This window comes from Gossypium hirsutum, chromosome A07 (genome assembly GCF_007990345.1).
Source record: "Gossypium hirsutum isolate 1008001.06 chromosome A07, Gossypium_hirsutum_v2.1, whole genome shotgun sequence".
Lineage (NCBI taxonomy): Eukaryota > Viridiplantae > Streptophyta > Magnoliopsida > Malvales > Malvaceae > Gossypium > Gossypium hirsutum.
In genome coordinates this window covers 3192446-3209549 of record NC_053430.1, presented here as the reverse complement: position 1 = coordinate 3209549, position 17104 = coordinate 3192446, and the positions used below count along the sequence as shown (strand labels likewise).

The 17104-nt window shown below is 29.1% G+C and overlaps 2 protein-coding genes, 1 long non-coding RNA gene and 1 pseudogene across 4 annotated transcripts; all 4 read left to right on the top strand.

The window, feature by feature from the left end:
* The first annotated feature begins 1580 nt into the window (after positions 1-1580).
* LOC107900213 (uncharacterized) lies at positions 1581-2611 on the top strand. Its single transcript, XR_001684831.2, has 2 exons — positions 1581-1974; positions 2324-2611. It is a non-coding gene; the product is annotated as an uncharacterized lncRNA (long non-coding RNA).
* A 2497-nt stretch (positions 2612-5108) lies between these two features.
* Positions 5109-8335, top strand: LOC107899827 (cysteine-rich receptor-like protein kinase 25; annotated as a pseudogene). The gene is made up of 7 exons (XR_005930694.1): positions 5109-6234; positions 6514-6651; positions 6808-7016; positions 7064-7289; positions 7392-7629; positions 7694-7844; positions 7930-8335. The product of XR_005930694.1 is annotated as a cysteine-rich receptor-like protein kinase 25 (transcript).
* A 3676-nt stretch (positions 8336-12011) lies between these two features.
* On the top strand, positions 12012-13761 carry LOC107899828 (class V chitinase CHIT5b). Its single transcript, XM_016825578.2, has 2 exons — positions 12012-13240; positions 13561-13761. The coding sequence occupies exons 1-2, from the start codon at positions 12127-12129 to the stop codon at positions 13587-13589; spliced, it is 1143 nt and encodes a 380-aa protein (XP_016681067.2). The 5' UTR covers positions 12012-12126; the 3' UTR covers positions 13590-13761.
* A 1665-nt stretch (positions 13762-15426) lies between these two features.
* LOC107900491 (60S ribosomal protein L39-3) lies at positions 15427-16197 on the top strand. The gene is made up of 3 exons (XM_016826103.2): positions 15427-15580; positions 15774-15877; positions 16000-16197. Exons 1-3 carry the CDS (start codon positions 15578-15580, stop codon positions 16046-16048), a joined length of 156 nt encoding a protein of 51 aa, XP_016681592.1. The 5' UTR covers positions 15427-15577; the 3' UTR covers positions 16049-16197.
* Positions 16198-17104: the final 907 nt, after the last annotated feature.

The following is a 17104-nucleotide window of genomic DNA, read 5'->3' as shown; positions in this document are numbered from 1 at the left end:
GTCGTTATTTAGATTAAACGAGAAAAATCGAAACCCAGTAAGTTAGGGCACAATTTTCTCGAATTGTCTAAATACGGAGCTCGTTTTATTTTAGAAAACACAATTGTATGCATCGAGTAAAAGACTAATGTAATCATAATCGCATGGTGAAATGAGAAAACAAATCGCAGCATTACTATGCATAATAAGATAATAATAACAAAGGTGATGATATAAACACAATAATAATGACGAATAACATAAACTTGCAGATATATAGATACATATATGAATAAACGAATAAATATAATGAAATAATGAAAATGAGAACAAAACGAAATAAATATGAAATAAATATGATGATAAATGAAATAACAAAGCAAATTGTAGTGTAAAGTTGATTTTAAATCGGGGATAAGCAAATAAACATACGAGTAAGTAAACAAACTTATAATAATAATAAAAATGATAAAATAATAATAATGCTATAAATATAAATAAGTATTATATGAAACAAAATAATGATACAAAATAAAAAAAATTTCAAAGTTCGAAATTACATAAAAGTATAAACGAATAAATAATAAAACCAATGTATTATATAAAAAACGTAAGTGTATAAAAAGAGAAACCATAATAATAATAGTAGTAGTCGTAATGAAAGTAAAAATAATACTAAATATAACAATAGTGATATCAGTAATAAAAAAATAATAGCTATAAAAAATAAAAATATGAACCATGACAATAAAGAATAATAGTAATAATAATAATGATGAAAATAAGAGTAATATTAATAGTACATTAAAATATAATTGTAAAATAATGACAATAGTAGTAATACATAATAGAAAGAATACAAAAATATAGTAATAATAAAAAAATATAGTAATAATAATAAACAATAACGTATATGTATGAACAATAATGGTAGTACAAAAAAGCAGTAATGATAATAATAATAGGAGTAATAATAATAATATAATGATAATAAACAATAATAAAAGGAACAAAAATAATAGTAATAATAAAAATATTTAGTAATAGTAATAATAACAATAATATAAATAATAATATATACATAAAAATAATAATAGTTAGAAATAAAAAATAATGGAAGTAGTAGTAACAATGGTATTAGAATAAAATAAATATAAATACAAGTATAATAAAAATAATGGTAATAATAAACGTAATAAATATTTTAAAGTTTGGAACGATATATACAAATGTATATATATATAAATGTACATGTAAATAAATAACATATAATATAAGTGAGAAATAAAAAATAAATGAGTGTATTTAAAGAATAATAGGTAAAAATAATATAATAATGATAATATGTTAGTATAATAATATAATAATAACAATAGTAATAGTAATAAAGATAACAGTAATAATAATAATTAATTTAATTAAAATATTGAAAATAATAAGAAAAAGGACTAAATTAAACTTAAAGTAAAAGTTCGGGGCCAATTCGGAATAAAAATACAAAGGAAATGACCAATTTGGGCCCGCGGATAACAAGGGAGGACCGAAATGGGCAATATCCCATCCTCCCAAAACGCACAGCACCAATGGGGGTCGAATTGAAAGCCAAAATAACTTACAGGGCAAAATTAGGAATAATTAAAAGTTTAATTTCAAAATAATAAAAAGTGGAAGGGCTAAATGCGCTATTAGCCCTTCCATAACAAAGAGCACGGATCCTCAATTGGAGTGGGTCGGGTCGCGGGTCGGCCCCTCAAAACGACGTTGTTTTGGGCGTTTGGGGGGCCTAGCAAAACTGCGTCATTTAGCAGCCCCTATTTAAACCACAAAATTTTTAATTCCTTCGTTTTAACCCCCCCTTTCAAAAAAAAAAAAAGATTTGCTCTCAACTCCCTCTCCCCCTTTGAATCCGGCCTAGCTCCGGTCAGTACCCAGGCGCCAGACCGACGCCGTCCGCCGTCTTCGCCGCCGTCGCACGGTGGCCGGAATTTAAAAAAGGTATTATTTTTTTTATATTTTTATATCTAAATATATATACTATTTTTGAAAGAAAAAGAAGAGAAAATATGTTTATATGTATAGAAAAAAATGAAAATAAAAAGGAAAAATAAATAAAAACCTTAACGCGTTTGAATCTTTTCTTCTTCAATACTCGCTGTTTTTTTTATTCAGATTTGTTTGAAAACCTTTTACTTTTACATTCTTCTCTTTTTTTTTTGTATCCAAAGAAAACCCCCTTTCAAAAATACAATCCTTTCCTCCCCCCTTTCATTACATTGAGATTGTGGCTTCATATATCCTTTTACAAATTGTTCTTTTTTTAATTTATTTGTCTTTTCCGTTGCAGGCAAGTGGGGCAAGTGGAGGTGCTGCCATGGCAGCTGGTGGCAGAGGTTAAGGGCGGCACTAGGGTCATGGGGCTAGGTTTTTTTTTTTTGTTTAGATTTTTTTAATGTATTAGGCTAGGTTTTTTTTTTTGTTTTGGGTCTAATTGGGTTTTGGGTTATTTGGGTAGGTAGTTTTTTGGTTTAAGTTGGGTCAAAATTGGACCTCAACAAAAAGTTTTTAAAATAATATAAAAAATGTTCCCAAAATTATTGGCTTCTGCAATAACTTCAATTTTGGTTTTACTAAAGCAAGTATTACAAATTATCCAATTATTTATAGAACGGGAATAAAGTTCAAATTCTAAAACTAATGGGACTTGAAACTCACTAAGTCTTGCCACTCAGATAATAACTTGTTGGAAAATGTTTATAATTAACTTGTCAACAGTACTGATTGATTCAATCGAAAATTAATAGATCTAGTAGTTCAATTTTATATATTAAATTAAAATATTGACGAATTGAAAAGAACCAAAAAGAACTAGAAAAGAATTGTGAAACGAATTAAAAAAAAAAGAGTCACACATTATTTTTTCCAAAATTTCAATTTATTGAACTAGTTTTTTTTTTACCTAAAGATTGAGTGATCTAAGTAAGGATTTTTGAAAGGAAAAAAAGAGATAGATTGTGATCTTAATTCTTATTTGAAGATTTAGAGATAGGACTGTGCTAATACAAGGAGGAGATTGTGATGATTCATAACAGTTCATCTGAAGGGCAGAGAGCTACAAGGATATTAGGATGGTTGAAATAAGAGTTATCAATAAGGATTAAAGAGAAGATCAAAAGAATTTCAAAAGACTCTATTCGTTTTCTTTTTTCAAAATAATATAAAAAATGTATGAGTTTTTTTTTAAATAATATAAAAAATTAATTAAGAAAATGATATAAATGGTAGATTATTTACAAAAGTAAAGTGATTTCTATAATATTTTTGGATGTGGTTAATGCGTCAAGCTATATTATTTTAAAATTTTCTAAATCATTAGTTAATTATTTCGTTAAAAAATAATAATTTTTATTTAGTACCGTCAATGTATCCGCAACACTCCTTAATTAAAAAAAAACAATTTTTAGCCTTAAAAATAAGATTCCTCTCTTCTCCCTGATTTCACTCCTCCATTCATGTTCTTCAAAAAAAGTTTTTAATACAAAAGCAATATTCGTCTTGTCTTAGTAAAAACACAAAACATCTCTCTTCTCTTTCATTACTTTAATCAAAACTAGCTTCTTCTTTTTTTATTTAATCAAAAAATATCATTTTGGTTGAATAAAATTTAGGTGGTATTATCTGACACATTAATGATACTTAAAAATACAAGAAAAAAATTATATTTTCTTAAATTTTCATAATTAAATTGTTTTTATATTATTTTGATAAAAAAAACCCTCAATTTTCGTAATTAAATTACTTCTTGACTTGTTGCCATCATTTCCACGCGGCTTTCATCCCGTACTGTTCAAGATGGAGTTTTATGAATTAATGGTGGGGGTCCATTGGTAGTACTAGATATTTTCTCATACGAAAAGTCTTTTGTATATTTGAACCACTCTTTACTTAATTCAACTCAGCTGGAATCCACAAACACCATAAATTCATAAAAATCCTGTCTTACGCTCTTTTTCCTCGTAATTTCATCACGTTTAATACTAAAAATATTCCTCCCTGCCAATAGTTTAATATTGCTGGAAGCACACTTTTTTGTAGAGCTCAGGAATTTTGTGTTAAAAAATCTAGGTAGAACTATAAATTTTTAGAATTTAAAATTTAGCGTAAAAAAGAATATAATTATTAATTTTTAAAAGACAAAAATACAATTTAGATAAACCCTTATCTTTTTAGGTTTTAAATGTTAAAAATTAAAAAATATAGAGATTAATTATATAATTTAATTTAAAATTTTGTTTGAAATGATATTTAATGTGTTACGTCAGCTAATCGTTACGTTTGTAATGGCAATTAATGACTTAGTAACTAAAATATTACAACACAATAACGTAAGTGACTATAATATAATATTCCAAATATAAGTGACTATAACCCTTTTTCTTTTAGGTTGAGTTTGAGGTTTAAAGAGATTATTTGAGTTTATATATAATATATTTAAATTTAGATTTAAAAATAAATATTTTAAATATATATAAATTTAGCAGGATAACACATTTAAACTAATTTCTAACCAGTTCAAAATCAAATTAACAGAAACAATTTAATCGAATTATATTAGTTGGATTATGTTGGTTTTAATAATTATTTCTCGGGTTTAAGGTTTATAAATTAAAAATATTTTTTTATATTGAAAATTTAAAAATAAAAAAATTCAAATGTAAATATATTATCTTTTCGACATTGATTCTTTAGGAGAAAATCTGAAAGATTGAGAAATAGAATCATCTTATTTGACTCGTTCTCAATAGTAATGAGATGATGATCTTTGGGGGATCCTTTTGTTGACGGATGCTCCTATTACACTCGTAGTCTCTAAAAAATGACAACCATCTATATAGCATCTACATTGAGAATTCAAGTATTGTATATGTAGTTAGTCCAACCCTTTGTAGGAACTACCCGTAATAATAAACTTGCAAAATGCATCTATTTATCATAAAAAGAATTGTTATTCCTGACCCTGCTTCAACTTGATTATTATTTGAGCAAATCAAAGTCAAAAAGTTATGTCTTGTATGAGTGGGGACAGCATTACATTTGTCTGTTTTATTTTATGTATTCATTTCCAACCATTCTACATCTAATTATCAACTCTCGTAGAAATCATCACCCTGAAATTTTCCTCCATGGTTATGGTACCCAAGTTTATCATACTTCTCTATATTTTTCTCTCTTTAGGACTCAATCCATCACGAGCACAAACCTGGATTCAAGCTGGTTAATGGTATTCCGGCTCTGAATTCCCCATTGCCGATATAAATTCAGCTCTTTTCACACACCTTATTTGCGCTTTTGCTAACATCAATGCCTCATCCTATCAGCTCTCCGTTTCTTCTTCCGATGACCAACACTTCTCTACTTTCACAAACACAGTCAAACAAAAAAACCCATCAGTCACCACGCTTTTATCCATTGGAGGAGGAAGTGCAAACCATTCAGTCATAGTTTCAATGGTAAGCAATTCGTCCCATAGGAAATCTTTTATTGATTCCTCAATAAAAACAGCTAGGCTTTATGGCTTCCAAGGCCTAGACTTTAGCTGGGGTTCAGCCAACACAAGCTCCGATATGAGCAATATGGCTGCTCTCTTCCAAGAATGGCAAGCTGCAATAGATTCAGAGACGGGTCAGTCTAAGTTGATATTAACGGCTGCAGTTCCATACTCTCAATATTCAGAGTCGTCTACTTATCCAATAGACTCATTGAGGACGAACTTGAACTGGTTACACGTTAATGCCTTCGATTTGTACATGCCAAAATGGCAAAACTTCACGAGAGCTCATGCAGCACTATATGACCCAACCAGAAATCGCAATACAGATTTCGGTATAGAATCATGGATTAATGGAGGACTACCAGCGAATAAGTTGGTTTTGGGTTTGCCTTTGTATGGCTACGCGTGGACACTAGTCAACCCCAGGGATAACACGATTGGCGCACCAGCATCGGGGCCGGCTATATCAAAATCTGGGCAGATCTCATACAAGGATATAAGGAATTATATTCAAAGTTATGGAGCCACTTTAGTGTATAATGCTACTTTTGTAGTGAATTACTGCACCGTAGGAACCACCTGGATTGGTTTCGATGATGTTGAGGTTGTCAAAGTCAAAGTTTCCTTTGCCAAAGAAAGGAAGCTGCTGGGCTACTTTGTGTGGCAAGTTCCCTATGATGACAATTGGTTGCTTTCGCAAACTGCAGGTATGCTTCACTTTTATCAACCAATTCAATTTCTTTCATCATAACTACTATATTTGAAAACTGGACAAGTACAAGAGTTTTCATGATACTTTTATCAAAATAGGAGAAGCTCACCAAGCCCGCTTGAGAAGGACAAAAAAAAAAAGAAAAGAAAGGGAATTAGTTAACTAAGAAAAACTATAAGCTAAAGAGGCCATAGAAATAAACATCATGAAATTAATGAAAAAATAATCTTTCTGGCAAGCTTTAATTAATTAATTATTTTTAAATCTGTATCAGTTGATGTCAATGGTGAGAATGGTACAGAGAAAAAAGGGCGGTTGTCGTTGATTATTATATTGATTCCAGTCATTGGGATCTTGATTTTGATCGGGGCATTGAAGTACTACATTCGAAGGACAAAGAATAAGAAGAAAGGTATTTGTTTCGAGCTATCTCACTTAACTGCATCATTCACTATTCCCTCTTTATTATTTAGCAATAAATCTCTAAACTTCGATCCTGTTGAATTATGTAAATGGAATTCCGAGTACAAAGCAGTTTATTCATGAATGTTTTTTGGTTGGTTAACAGATACCGAGTACAAAGCTAAAAATTCCAAGTCCAAAGCAAATCTTATGACAAAAGCTGGAGATTTTAACAACAATGCTCCTAATCTGATGGATTATAGATTCTCTGATATTGAGGTGGCCACTAATAGGTTTTCATTTGAAAATAAGCTTGGGGAAGGTGGATATGGTCCTGTTTACAAGGGAAAGCTAAGCTATTCTAGCTATTTGATGTAAAATTTTGGAAATTACATTGCACTTTGCCAAGGAACTGAAAATAAATTCCCATTTGCCAGGGTGTTTTATCAGATGGACGGGAGATAGCAGTAAAGAAACTTTCGAAAACATCTACACAAGGATTTGAGGAGTTTAAGAATGAGGTCATGCTAACAGCAAAACTGCAGCATGTAAACCTTGTTAGAGTTTTGGGATTCTGCATTGAGAGAGAAGAACGTATGCTGGTCTATGAGTTTATGCCAAATAAGAGTTTGGATTACTACCTTTATGGTAATTTATAGTTAATCGATAAGCAATTGAATTACTGGTTGAACAATAACTGGTTAAATCTTATCTTAATTTCATTTATGATGAATGTTTCATTTTCTACAGATCCAATAAAACGGTACATGTTGGATTGGGAAAAACGTGTTGAAATTATTGAAGGAGTTACTCAAGGGCTTCTATATCTTCAAGAATACTCAAGATTGAAAATTATTCATAGAGATTTAAAAGCTAGCAACATTTTACTAGATGAAGCAATGAAGCCCAAGATATCAGATTTCGGAATGGCTAGAATTTTCTCTAAAGATGAAGTTGAAGCCAACACACACCGCATTGTCGGCACATAGTAAGTTAATTCTGAGAATACGAAAACTGAGTGTGGACATTGACAATTTGTTTTGCTTTTGCAGTGGTTATGTTCCTCCTGAATATGTTAAAAAGGGTTTATACTCCATCAAATCAGATGTATATAGTTTCGGGGTCCTACTTCTTCAGATCATAAGTGGACAAAAGACTGCAAGTTTATATGGATTACATGAAAATTTAAGTCTTCTTGAATTCGTAAGTCTCAACATGATCTCTATACCCTTTTTTTCAATCATTAAGTTGTGAAGATAATTGAATATAATGTTTGAATAAAACTCAGGCATATGAACTATGGATACAAGAGAAAGGCATGGAATTCATGGATCCCACACTGGATGACACAAATTCATCATGCACGTTATTGAGATGCATGCAAATAGCTTTGTTATGTGTGCAGGAAAATGCCAATGACAGGCCTACCATGTTGCAAGTGTCGTCGATGCTTAGAAATGAAACCACACCGATGGCCAACCCGAAAAGACCTGCTTTCTCAAAAAGAACCAATGAAAATGATGAACTAAAGAGATCGAATGTGAAACTTGAAATATGTTCAATCGATGATTCGACCATACCAGAAGTGGTTGGTCGATGACTTTGGTGGCTAAGAAAATTTGTTCTCATCAAATACGATTTCAACTTTACTATACTTTGAATATATGTCTATTTATGAAATATTAGTTGAATAATTATGTCTATTTTATATATGTGTTTATTCAAAAAAAAAACACCTATAGAAAGTAATGTCTTTATATATGAGAATTCTTATAAATAGCAATAGGATTTCATTTGAAAAATATATCAAAAAAATTTAAAAGTTTTTTTCTATTTGTCCTCAATCTTCTACTATTCTTAGATTGTTCTATAAAGAATTAAATTATTTATAAAAACTATTTTTTCGTTTTATGCTCTACTTAGTGCTTAGTGAATTATTTTCGTCAGTGCAAAATAGAAAAAATCATCAGGTTTCATTATATCCCTGAGATCCATTTACTTGAAACTGATTTGCACACTAAATATAGGTGGGGGAGAATAAAACCTTAAAAATAGTGGCTTTATACACGCCTTGAAGCCTTGTCCTATTGCTTCATTTTTCTATTCGAGTTGTTGTTCGTGTTTCATTCGTAAGTTTGAGATTTTTCTCTCCTAACTTCCACATTAACAAAAAATAGAGTTTTAATTGTTCACTTTCGTTGAAAATTTGTGTTATGGAAGTTGCCAAATTGCAATTTGCCATGAAAAATGTTTTATGGAATTATACGAGTTGGGAAAATCATTGGATGGTTGTTTTTATACTATTTTAGAAATGTTTTATGGATTTTACTTACCTTACTCGAAAATAAATTTTAATATTAGTAAAGTTAGAATTTAGAGATCACCATTAAGCCATGAAAAGCTTAGTATTAGGGTTTTTAATTTCGTGTGCAGATTATAAATGATTCATAAGTTCATGATCAAACAGCATTATCAAATAATCTCTGCAAACCCTTATTTTTGAAATGATAGATTTGGTTCCATTTACTCATTGGCTATTTGATTGAGACGCGTTGAATAATTTTATTTTTATTTTTACTTTTATAAGTATATTTAAAAATTATATTTTAATGGGATAATAATTGATAACTAATCGACTAAATTACTTCAATAACTATTGTAACACTCTGAATTCAATCGACTAAATTACATTTTCGTCCCTTAGACATCGCCTATGCACAGACACCTTCCCTAACGCATCAGTCAACTTAGGACAATCGTTAGTCATAACTTGACCATTAACTGCATTTTATTCATTGACTTTAATCGTTCTTATTTGATTTGATTTGTTCTCTTAAGTCAATTCGATTCATGGGCGAAGTTAGAAATTTTTCAGGGGTCCAAAATTAAATTATAATTTTTACGATAGTAAAAATATAATTTTACTATTTTAATAGTCTATATCTTTATAACTTTTAAAGGATTAAATCGAAATATTATAATTTTTAAGAGAATAAAATATAATTTTACTTTTATTAATTTAAAATTTTAAAAAAACTAAATAAAAAAAATTTCATTTTAAAAGTGTCAAACCCTAACTACATCCTGATTCGATCCTCTTTAACTCATGTAATGACGAAACTTTTTCTACTAGCAATACTAAACTAATCCAATCAAAAGAAAATTAATAGTGAGTCATAGTGAGTCCACGAATTATCACACTTCATTTGTTTTACAATAGTTTCCTTCTATTATCATATCTGGAAACAGTTATAAGCTTTACTAATAAACCATTAAATTTAATGAAAATTTTCAACATTTAATATTTTAAATTTGTAATATTAAATATATTTGATAGTTATTTTAATATTTTATTTAATATATAAATTTTCAACAAAAAAGTATTGAATGAGGTAGATAGCTATTTATCACATAAATTATCATTTAAAAAATGAGATATTAATCTAAAATATTATATTAATAAGATTAAAATTAAAATTAAATAATATTTTAAAAATTAATATTTACTCTTATGAAACAACGTAATTATATCCAATACTCATATTTACTAATTTACCAAGCAATTTTCTAATATAAATGCAACACTTCAAAAATTAAGGATTAAATTAAAATAAAGTCAAAAACATATAACAAATATTTTCAATAAGTCAAATGAAAATATTAGTTATATGTTTCATAAAATATTATCTATTTTTTAAATTTTAAAGAATTGGCATTTAGTGCATTGTTAATGTATTTTTTTATTCTCTTTAAAAAATAGCTATATGCAGGGGTGAGTCCTCATTATATTATGGCTTCGGAGGGTCTTGCCTTCTCAAAATTTTTGAAACTTTTAGTTATACTTTTAAATTTTTTTGAAAATTTTAATTACATCCCAAAAGTTTTAAAAATTAATATCAAACTTTTGAAAATTTTTAAAATTTTTAATTAGATTCTACAATTTTTTTTATTACAAATTTTCATAAAATATCTAATGTCACATGTGTTACATGTTATTTTACGTATTTAATATTTAATATTTTTTAAATATTATATTTTTATTTGGAGTAATAAACGTAAAATTATATTTCTTTGAATAAATGATTTTCACGAGGTTGAAAAATCAAATGGGTAAGCCGTACAATATATATTAAAAAGTTGAAAACTATATGTTAACTGCATTGAAGAAGAGATATTGAATTTATGCACATTAAATAAGAGATTTTGATGAGAGGCAAGTTGTTGGTATGTGGCCGCCTTCTTTGGTTATGCTTTACCTAAATAAGAGTGCCTTGTCTTTTCATTCATGTCCAGCCCACCACAAAACTCCATTATGTAAACCTTCAAACACACCATTATTGCTCATGTATATTTGTGTGTTGTTTTGAATGTCACCTAATACACTGTTTTTTTTTTTATATATTTACTTTGGTGAATTTAATAATTAATTTTTATATTTTTATAGATCTATTAATAGGGTAGATGTTGATAATAAATTTTAAAATTTTTTCATATTTAAAATAAAAATCAAATCATCAATCACTAATTAAAGCAAAAAAAACTTTTACCATCACCTTACTTAATACTCAGTAGTGATTAATTTATTATCTTTTAACCTTCCTTAAGCATACCCAATTTCTTTTCTAAAACAAAATTGTTCTTCTAGAGAGTTGACTTTCACCCAACCCACCATTTATAGAATGGTCCTAGTCAACCTCTTTGTATATCAAAATTTTGAATATTATAAAAAAATATTATTATATTAACGATAGTATTTAAGATATTTATAAAAATATTTAAATTTAAATTATATTTTAATTTTTAGTTTAAAAAAATTATAATATATTAAATATATTATTATTAATAAGAGAGATTTAGATTATATCATTAATAAAATTTAAAAATGAAGTTATTCCATTTATTAAAAATCTTTTCGTTTAAAAATATAATTAATATATTTTATATAAAATTTAAATATTTTATTAAAATAATATTTTTATTAAGATTTTTTTTAATTCGCTTAGGAATATAATGAAGTTTACTAAAATTTGAAATATGAAACTTTTATAGAACATTAATTTAGTAAAATGTATACTTCATATTTTATGTACGTTACTATTATAGATGAAAAATTATCATAAAGAGTAAAAAGTAAAACATAAAAAAATCAATTCTATAACAAATTTTAGTGTTATATCCAAAGATTATTAGAAATGGTTTATATTTCAACTTCTCTATATTATTGGCTAAAATTAAATTATTTTTTCATTTTATATTATAATTATAATTATAAATTATTTTTATTATGTTTATTTCGAATTTTTAAATTCTACAAATATATTTGTTTTAATTCATTTTTTTAATATTATTTAAGAATTTCTGTCAAAACACAGAAACAAAAAACTTAATCAAATTATCTTCTGACAGACTATTGGCTACCCACTGATTGCAATATATATGTGATTGGAGAATCTTGATAACAATCATATGACACCTTCCTCTTGCAATGATGGCAGGAGGCTCTATCACATATTTTCAGCACCTTGCCGTTCTCACTCTTTCCTTAACCATATCTATATCTACAAGAGTTGTAATGGCGTCGCCACCGGCTGTCAAAGCAGCTTATTGGCCTTCATGGACGACGTTCCCGCCATCAGCCATAGATACAACCTTGTTTACTCATATTTACTACGCTTTTCTCATGCCAACTGACACCTACAAATTCGAAATCTCAACTTCAACAGCTCTAGAGCTTTCGAATTTTACCACCACCCTCCGCCGCAAGAATCCACCGGTAAAAACCCTTTACTCCATCGGCGGCGGAGGTACTGATTCTCATCTCTTTGCTCGCATGGCTTCAAATGAAAAGTCACGTCAAACCTTTATAAATTCAGCTATAGAGACTGCCCGAAGACTTGATTTCGATGGGATGGATTTGGATTGGGAATTCCCTGAAAACCCAACAGATATGCAAAACTTGGGCGTTTTGTTTATGGACTGGCGACGAGCTATCAACTACGAGGCTAGAAAAACCCACCGTGCTCCGCTACTTCTCACGGCGGCGGTTTACTTCTCGGTCGACTTTTTCTTGGATGAAGTGTATAGAAAATTCCCAGTACGGTCGATTAATCAAAACTTGGATTGGATAAACGCAATGTGTTACGATTATCATGGAAGCTGGGACACATCAGCGACAGGGGCTCATGCAGCACTTTATGACCCAAACAGCAACATAAGCACTAGTTATGGGCTTAGGTCATGGGTCAAAGCTGGTCTGTTTAGGAGCAGGCTGGTGATGGGTTTGCCACTTTATGGGAAGACATGGGTGCTAAAGGATCCGAATTCGCATGAGATCGGGTCTGCTGCGGTTAGTGTGGGTCCAGGAGATGTTGGGGTGCTTACGAATGTGGAGATTGAGGAGTTCAACAAGAAGAATGGAGCCAAAATAGAACATGACATGGAAACTGTTTCCACATATTCATATGCGGGTTCAGTGTGGATTGGGTACGATGATTCTGTATCAGCAACCTTGAAGGTTGGGTTCGCCCAGGCACTTAGGATTCGTGGCTATTTCTTTTGGGCTATTGGCTACGATAGCGAGTGGAAAATCTCTAGATACGGTAACACTCACATTTTATTCTTTCTCTACTTAATTTGTCTGTAAGAATTAGATAGTGTGATTAAGTGCTTTAATTATACTTAATTTAATAGGATGGAAACCGTACTTATCTAAACATTAAGCACCTATATAATTACAAATAATTATAATCAAATTTAATTATTATTTAACTTTTTAAATTTATTTTTAATGTTTTTCACTTCACGCCTTGTGGTTCATAAGGGCCTTTGGATTCACTTATGAATCTATTAATAATTCATTTCGCTTAAACCTACGACATGATTTAATTAAGATTCAGTCTATGCTTTGATGTTTTTGCAGCTTCAAGAGCGTGGGCTGTTGGTGAATGAGCAATATGGGGCAAGTAGTAGTAGTGCTAAGTAGACCGCAGGCAGAGAGATCTATAAATGGCGATTGGAAGATTGATTTTAAGTAATGCTGATTCAATGTGAAACCTGATCTCTTTTTATTTGTATCTTTCAAAATGGAAATAATAAAACACTAGCCAACAAGCTTGCAATCTTCGCATTTCTTGTATGAAACATCTTCGTATTTTTTGTACGAAACATCATAGCTCAGTATGATTTTCACATATGTTAAAATTAGTTAAAATGTTTTCAAATGAGACTTTATTGGACTTTGTATAGATCGACTCATCACACGTTAACTACATAAAAAATATCGAATCTTGTTAAAGTTAAGTAGATTATATTGTTGCATCTTCCAAATCCTTTCCTTTATGAACTGTCCTTTTTAGTATGTGGCTCCATTAGCATTGAAATTGGCTTGAACTTAAACATTCCAAGCTTCTTCAATAGATCTTTGAAATATTTTTGCTGATAGAGAATATTTCTTTTTAAATACAATCAACCTCTAGATCAAAAAAAATACTTGTCTAAGTTGATTCATCTAAAAGTGAATTAATAATTTCTCATTTTGATATTTTCTTTTTCACAATCTCTTGTTGATTAAATCATCCATGTATACTAGAACAATAGCAAGATACCCTTCATTAGTTTTGTCAATGTCAAGCAAACTAAAATTTGCAAGTGTCACCGAATAATCACTATAAATAAGACATTTAGCAATCTTAACATACCAAGCTCTCATTTTTTACTTTAACATATAAAGCGCCTCCCATAACTCGCATACTCATTCAGGGTGATCTTAGTCTAAAAGCCCATGGGTTGATTCATGTGGGTCTTTTGATCTAATTGTCGATGTGAAAGTGCATTATTCACGTCCATCTACAATAAGTTCCAATCTTTTCTACTTGTAGGTGCTATAAGACTGTCATTGTCATAAGCTTTACCGTTAGACTAAACATTTCATCGTAGTTTAGTTCATATTGTTGAAAGAATTCTCAAGCTACCAAACAAACTTTACACCTCTTAAACGGTCCATCTATGCAACACTTTTATCTTTGTATATCCATTTGTAAGAAATAGGCTCACATCTCTTGGATTTGGCACAAGTTCTTTTGATTTTGTTCAAGTATAGTAATTTTTTTAAGTGGAGTCAACACTTCTGCTTCACAATGTTCACCTTTTTCGCTTTGTTACTGGTACACGTCAATTTGCCATAGACTTTGAGCTATACCACATCTCCACTATCATTTGTGATCTCAACTTCATCTAAGCTTAATTAGATTTAAGAAGACTGTAATTAATCTATGCAAGCATACGAATCTGATAATACCTATTAGTTTAAGGACCACCATGAAGACATTTTACCAAATACCACATTTCGAGCTTCACCTAAACACCTCTTTTGATTCCACTATTTATAAATTTTTTAAAAATAATTTATGCTATATTTAGTTTAATTTTAATTTATGGTTTTTAAGAAAACGTATATTTTTTTGGGTGAAATTATATTATAATATTATATATATTATTATAAAATCTAATTTTTATGTGACTTAATATATAAAAATAAAATAATATATTACCAATATTGATATTTTAAAATTTAAGATTCAAGTCCGTCCTCCTTAAATTATAATGTAAACTTTAATTATACACAAAATATATATTATAATATTAAAAATAAGCCGAGCTTAATCCCAACTTATATTTTTAACTCATATTTTTTTGAATTTAAAATTTTTGTCTAAACTTTTTGATCAAACTTGCAATTTGAAGTGCTTCAAGTGGAGAAGACCTAAAGAATGAATATAAGTGGCCCATATTTATGGCAAAAGTAGCTTAAATTGGGCCGGAATTCATCAATAAATGTCCACAAAAAGCTAAACCCTGAAATTCCCAGAGCTGTGTCTCCGAAACGCTCGTAACTCTGCAATATCAAGACCTAGCGCCGCATCCCCAACCTTTCAAACATGGTAAATCTCCTTCCTCTTTTTGTTTTCCCTTCTTTATAATCTTCATTTATTTGAAGCTTGAATTTCTTTATTTCTTTTTCATCTGGAAAAATGGTCGGTTTTTATCTCTTTTTATATGCAAAGAATGTTAAAGAGTTCTGAAAGATAGGTATCTGAAATTTTTGTTTTTGAATGGTTTATTTTGATATGACAGCCTTCACACAAAACCTTCATGATCAAGAAGAAGCTGGCCAAGAAGATGAGGCAAAACAGGCCCATCCCTTATTGGATTCGTATGCGCACAGATAACACCATCAGGTCAATATGTTTTTCTTCATTTTCTTGGATATGTTTACAAATCCGTTGTTTTTCTTTCGTTTTATTGGTATTTTTGGAGCATTTATTAATGGGTTGTTTCGATTTTTGGTTTTGGTGTGCAGGTACAACGCCAAGCGACGGCACTGGCGCCGTACCAAGCTAGGGTTCTAAGCTCGATGGGGTTCTTTAGATTAAAGAGTTTAATTTTGTTTTTTCCAAGTAATTTTGCTGAATTTTATTTATGTGGGATTAATATTATTAGGAAGAGATATTGATGAAATTATTGGCAGTATTTGAATTCATGATTTTGGTTTAGCTTATGTTTGCTTTTTGAGTTATCTTGATTTGAGTGCTTTTCTGGTTGCTATGTTAAGCTATTGCATTCTCTGTTGGATGATCTGTATGTGATTGAGATTTGAGAGTGACGTATTGACAATTTTTGCAGTATTATCCATGAATGAATGAAGTAAATTTGAAATGATTAGAGCTTAGTTTCTCAAGTGATGTATGCATTAAATTTGTGTAGTGTCATTGGAGAACTAAAAATATCAATTTATTTTTTATTAATTAGATCAAATAGAAAAGTCAATTTTCTTATTAAAAATAAAATTGATTTGGTCTGACAAATACATATAAATATTAAATTTTAGTAGTTGAAATCAATGAAAATTTTAATGAAAATATTAATTTTTTTAATTTATGTAAAAGGATTAGTTTATCATATTTTGTATAAAAAAAATAAAATACAATTTAATTATTGATATAAAAATTTTTACGATATTTTTACCGATTAGAATCGGTAATGGGTTAGTAATAAAGGAGCGGCTGCTCTCCCTCTGCAGTCTAATTAATTTGTATCTGACTGATGAAATGAAAAAAGTCAGGCACGTTTGCCAAGTGAACATCTCTTCTTTCTTAACAATCATCTATCTCTTTTGCATGGACAATGCATGTCTACTTTTTAGTATGTTAAAATTTAATAAATTTAGTATTATGAATCTTTATGATAAAAATATTAAATTAATTTATATGCATGAAAATAAAAATAGATTAATTTATAAAAATATTTTTATGATAAAAATACTAGATTAATTTATATGCATAAAAATTGAATTGATTATCAAAAATAGTAGTTGAATTGAATGAAATTGGTTAAAAATATTTTTTATATGTTTTCTAATTATTTTTATAGATATGTTTTTTTTACTAATTTATATATAAATTGTT

What these genes read in the sequence shown, in the direction of transcription:
- LOC107899828 (XM_016825578.2), top strand. Translation starts at nt 12,127, where the DNA reads ATGATGGCAGGAGGCTCTATCACATATTTTCAGCACCTTGCCGTTCTC. An exon ending in GTGGAAAATCTCTAGATACG is followed by an intron (nt 13,241 to 13,560) that starts GTAACACTCACA and finishes ATGTTTTTGCAG; the next exon opens with CTTCAAGAGCGTGGGCTGTT.
- LOC107900491 (XM_016826103.2), top strand. An exon ending in CGCACAGATAACACCATCAG is followed by an intron (nt 15,878 to 15,999) that starts GTCAATATGTTT and finishes TTTGGTGTGCAG; the next exon opens with GTACAACGCCAAGCGACGGC.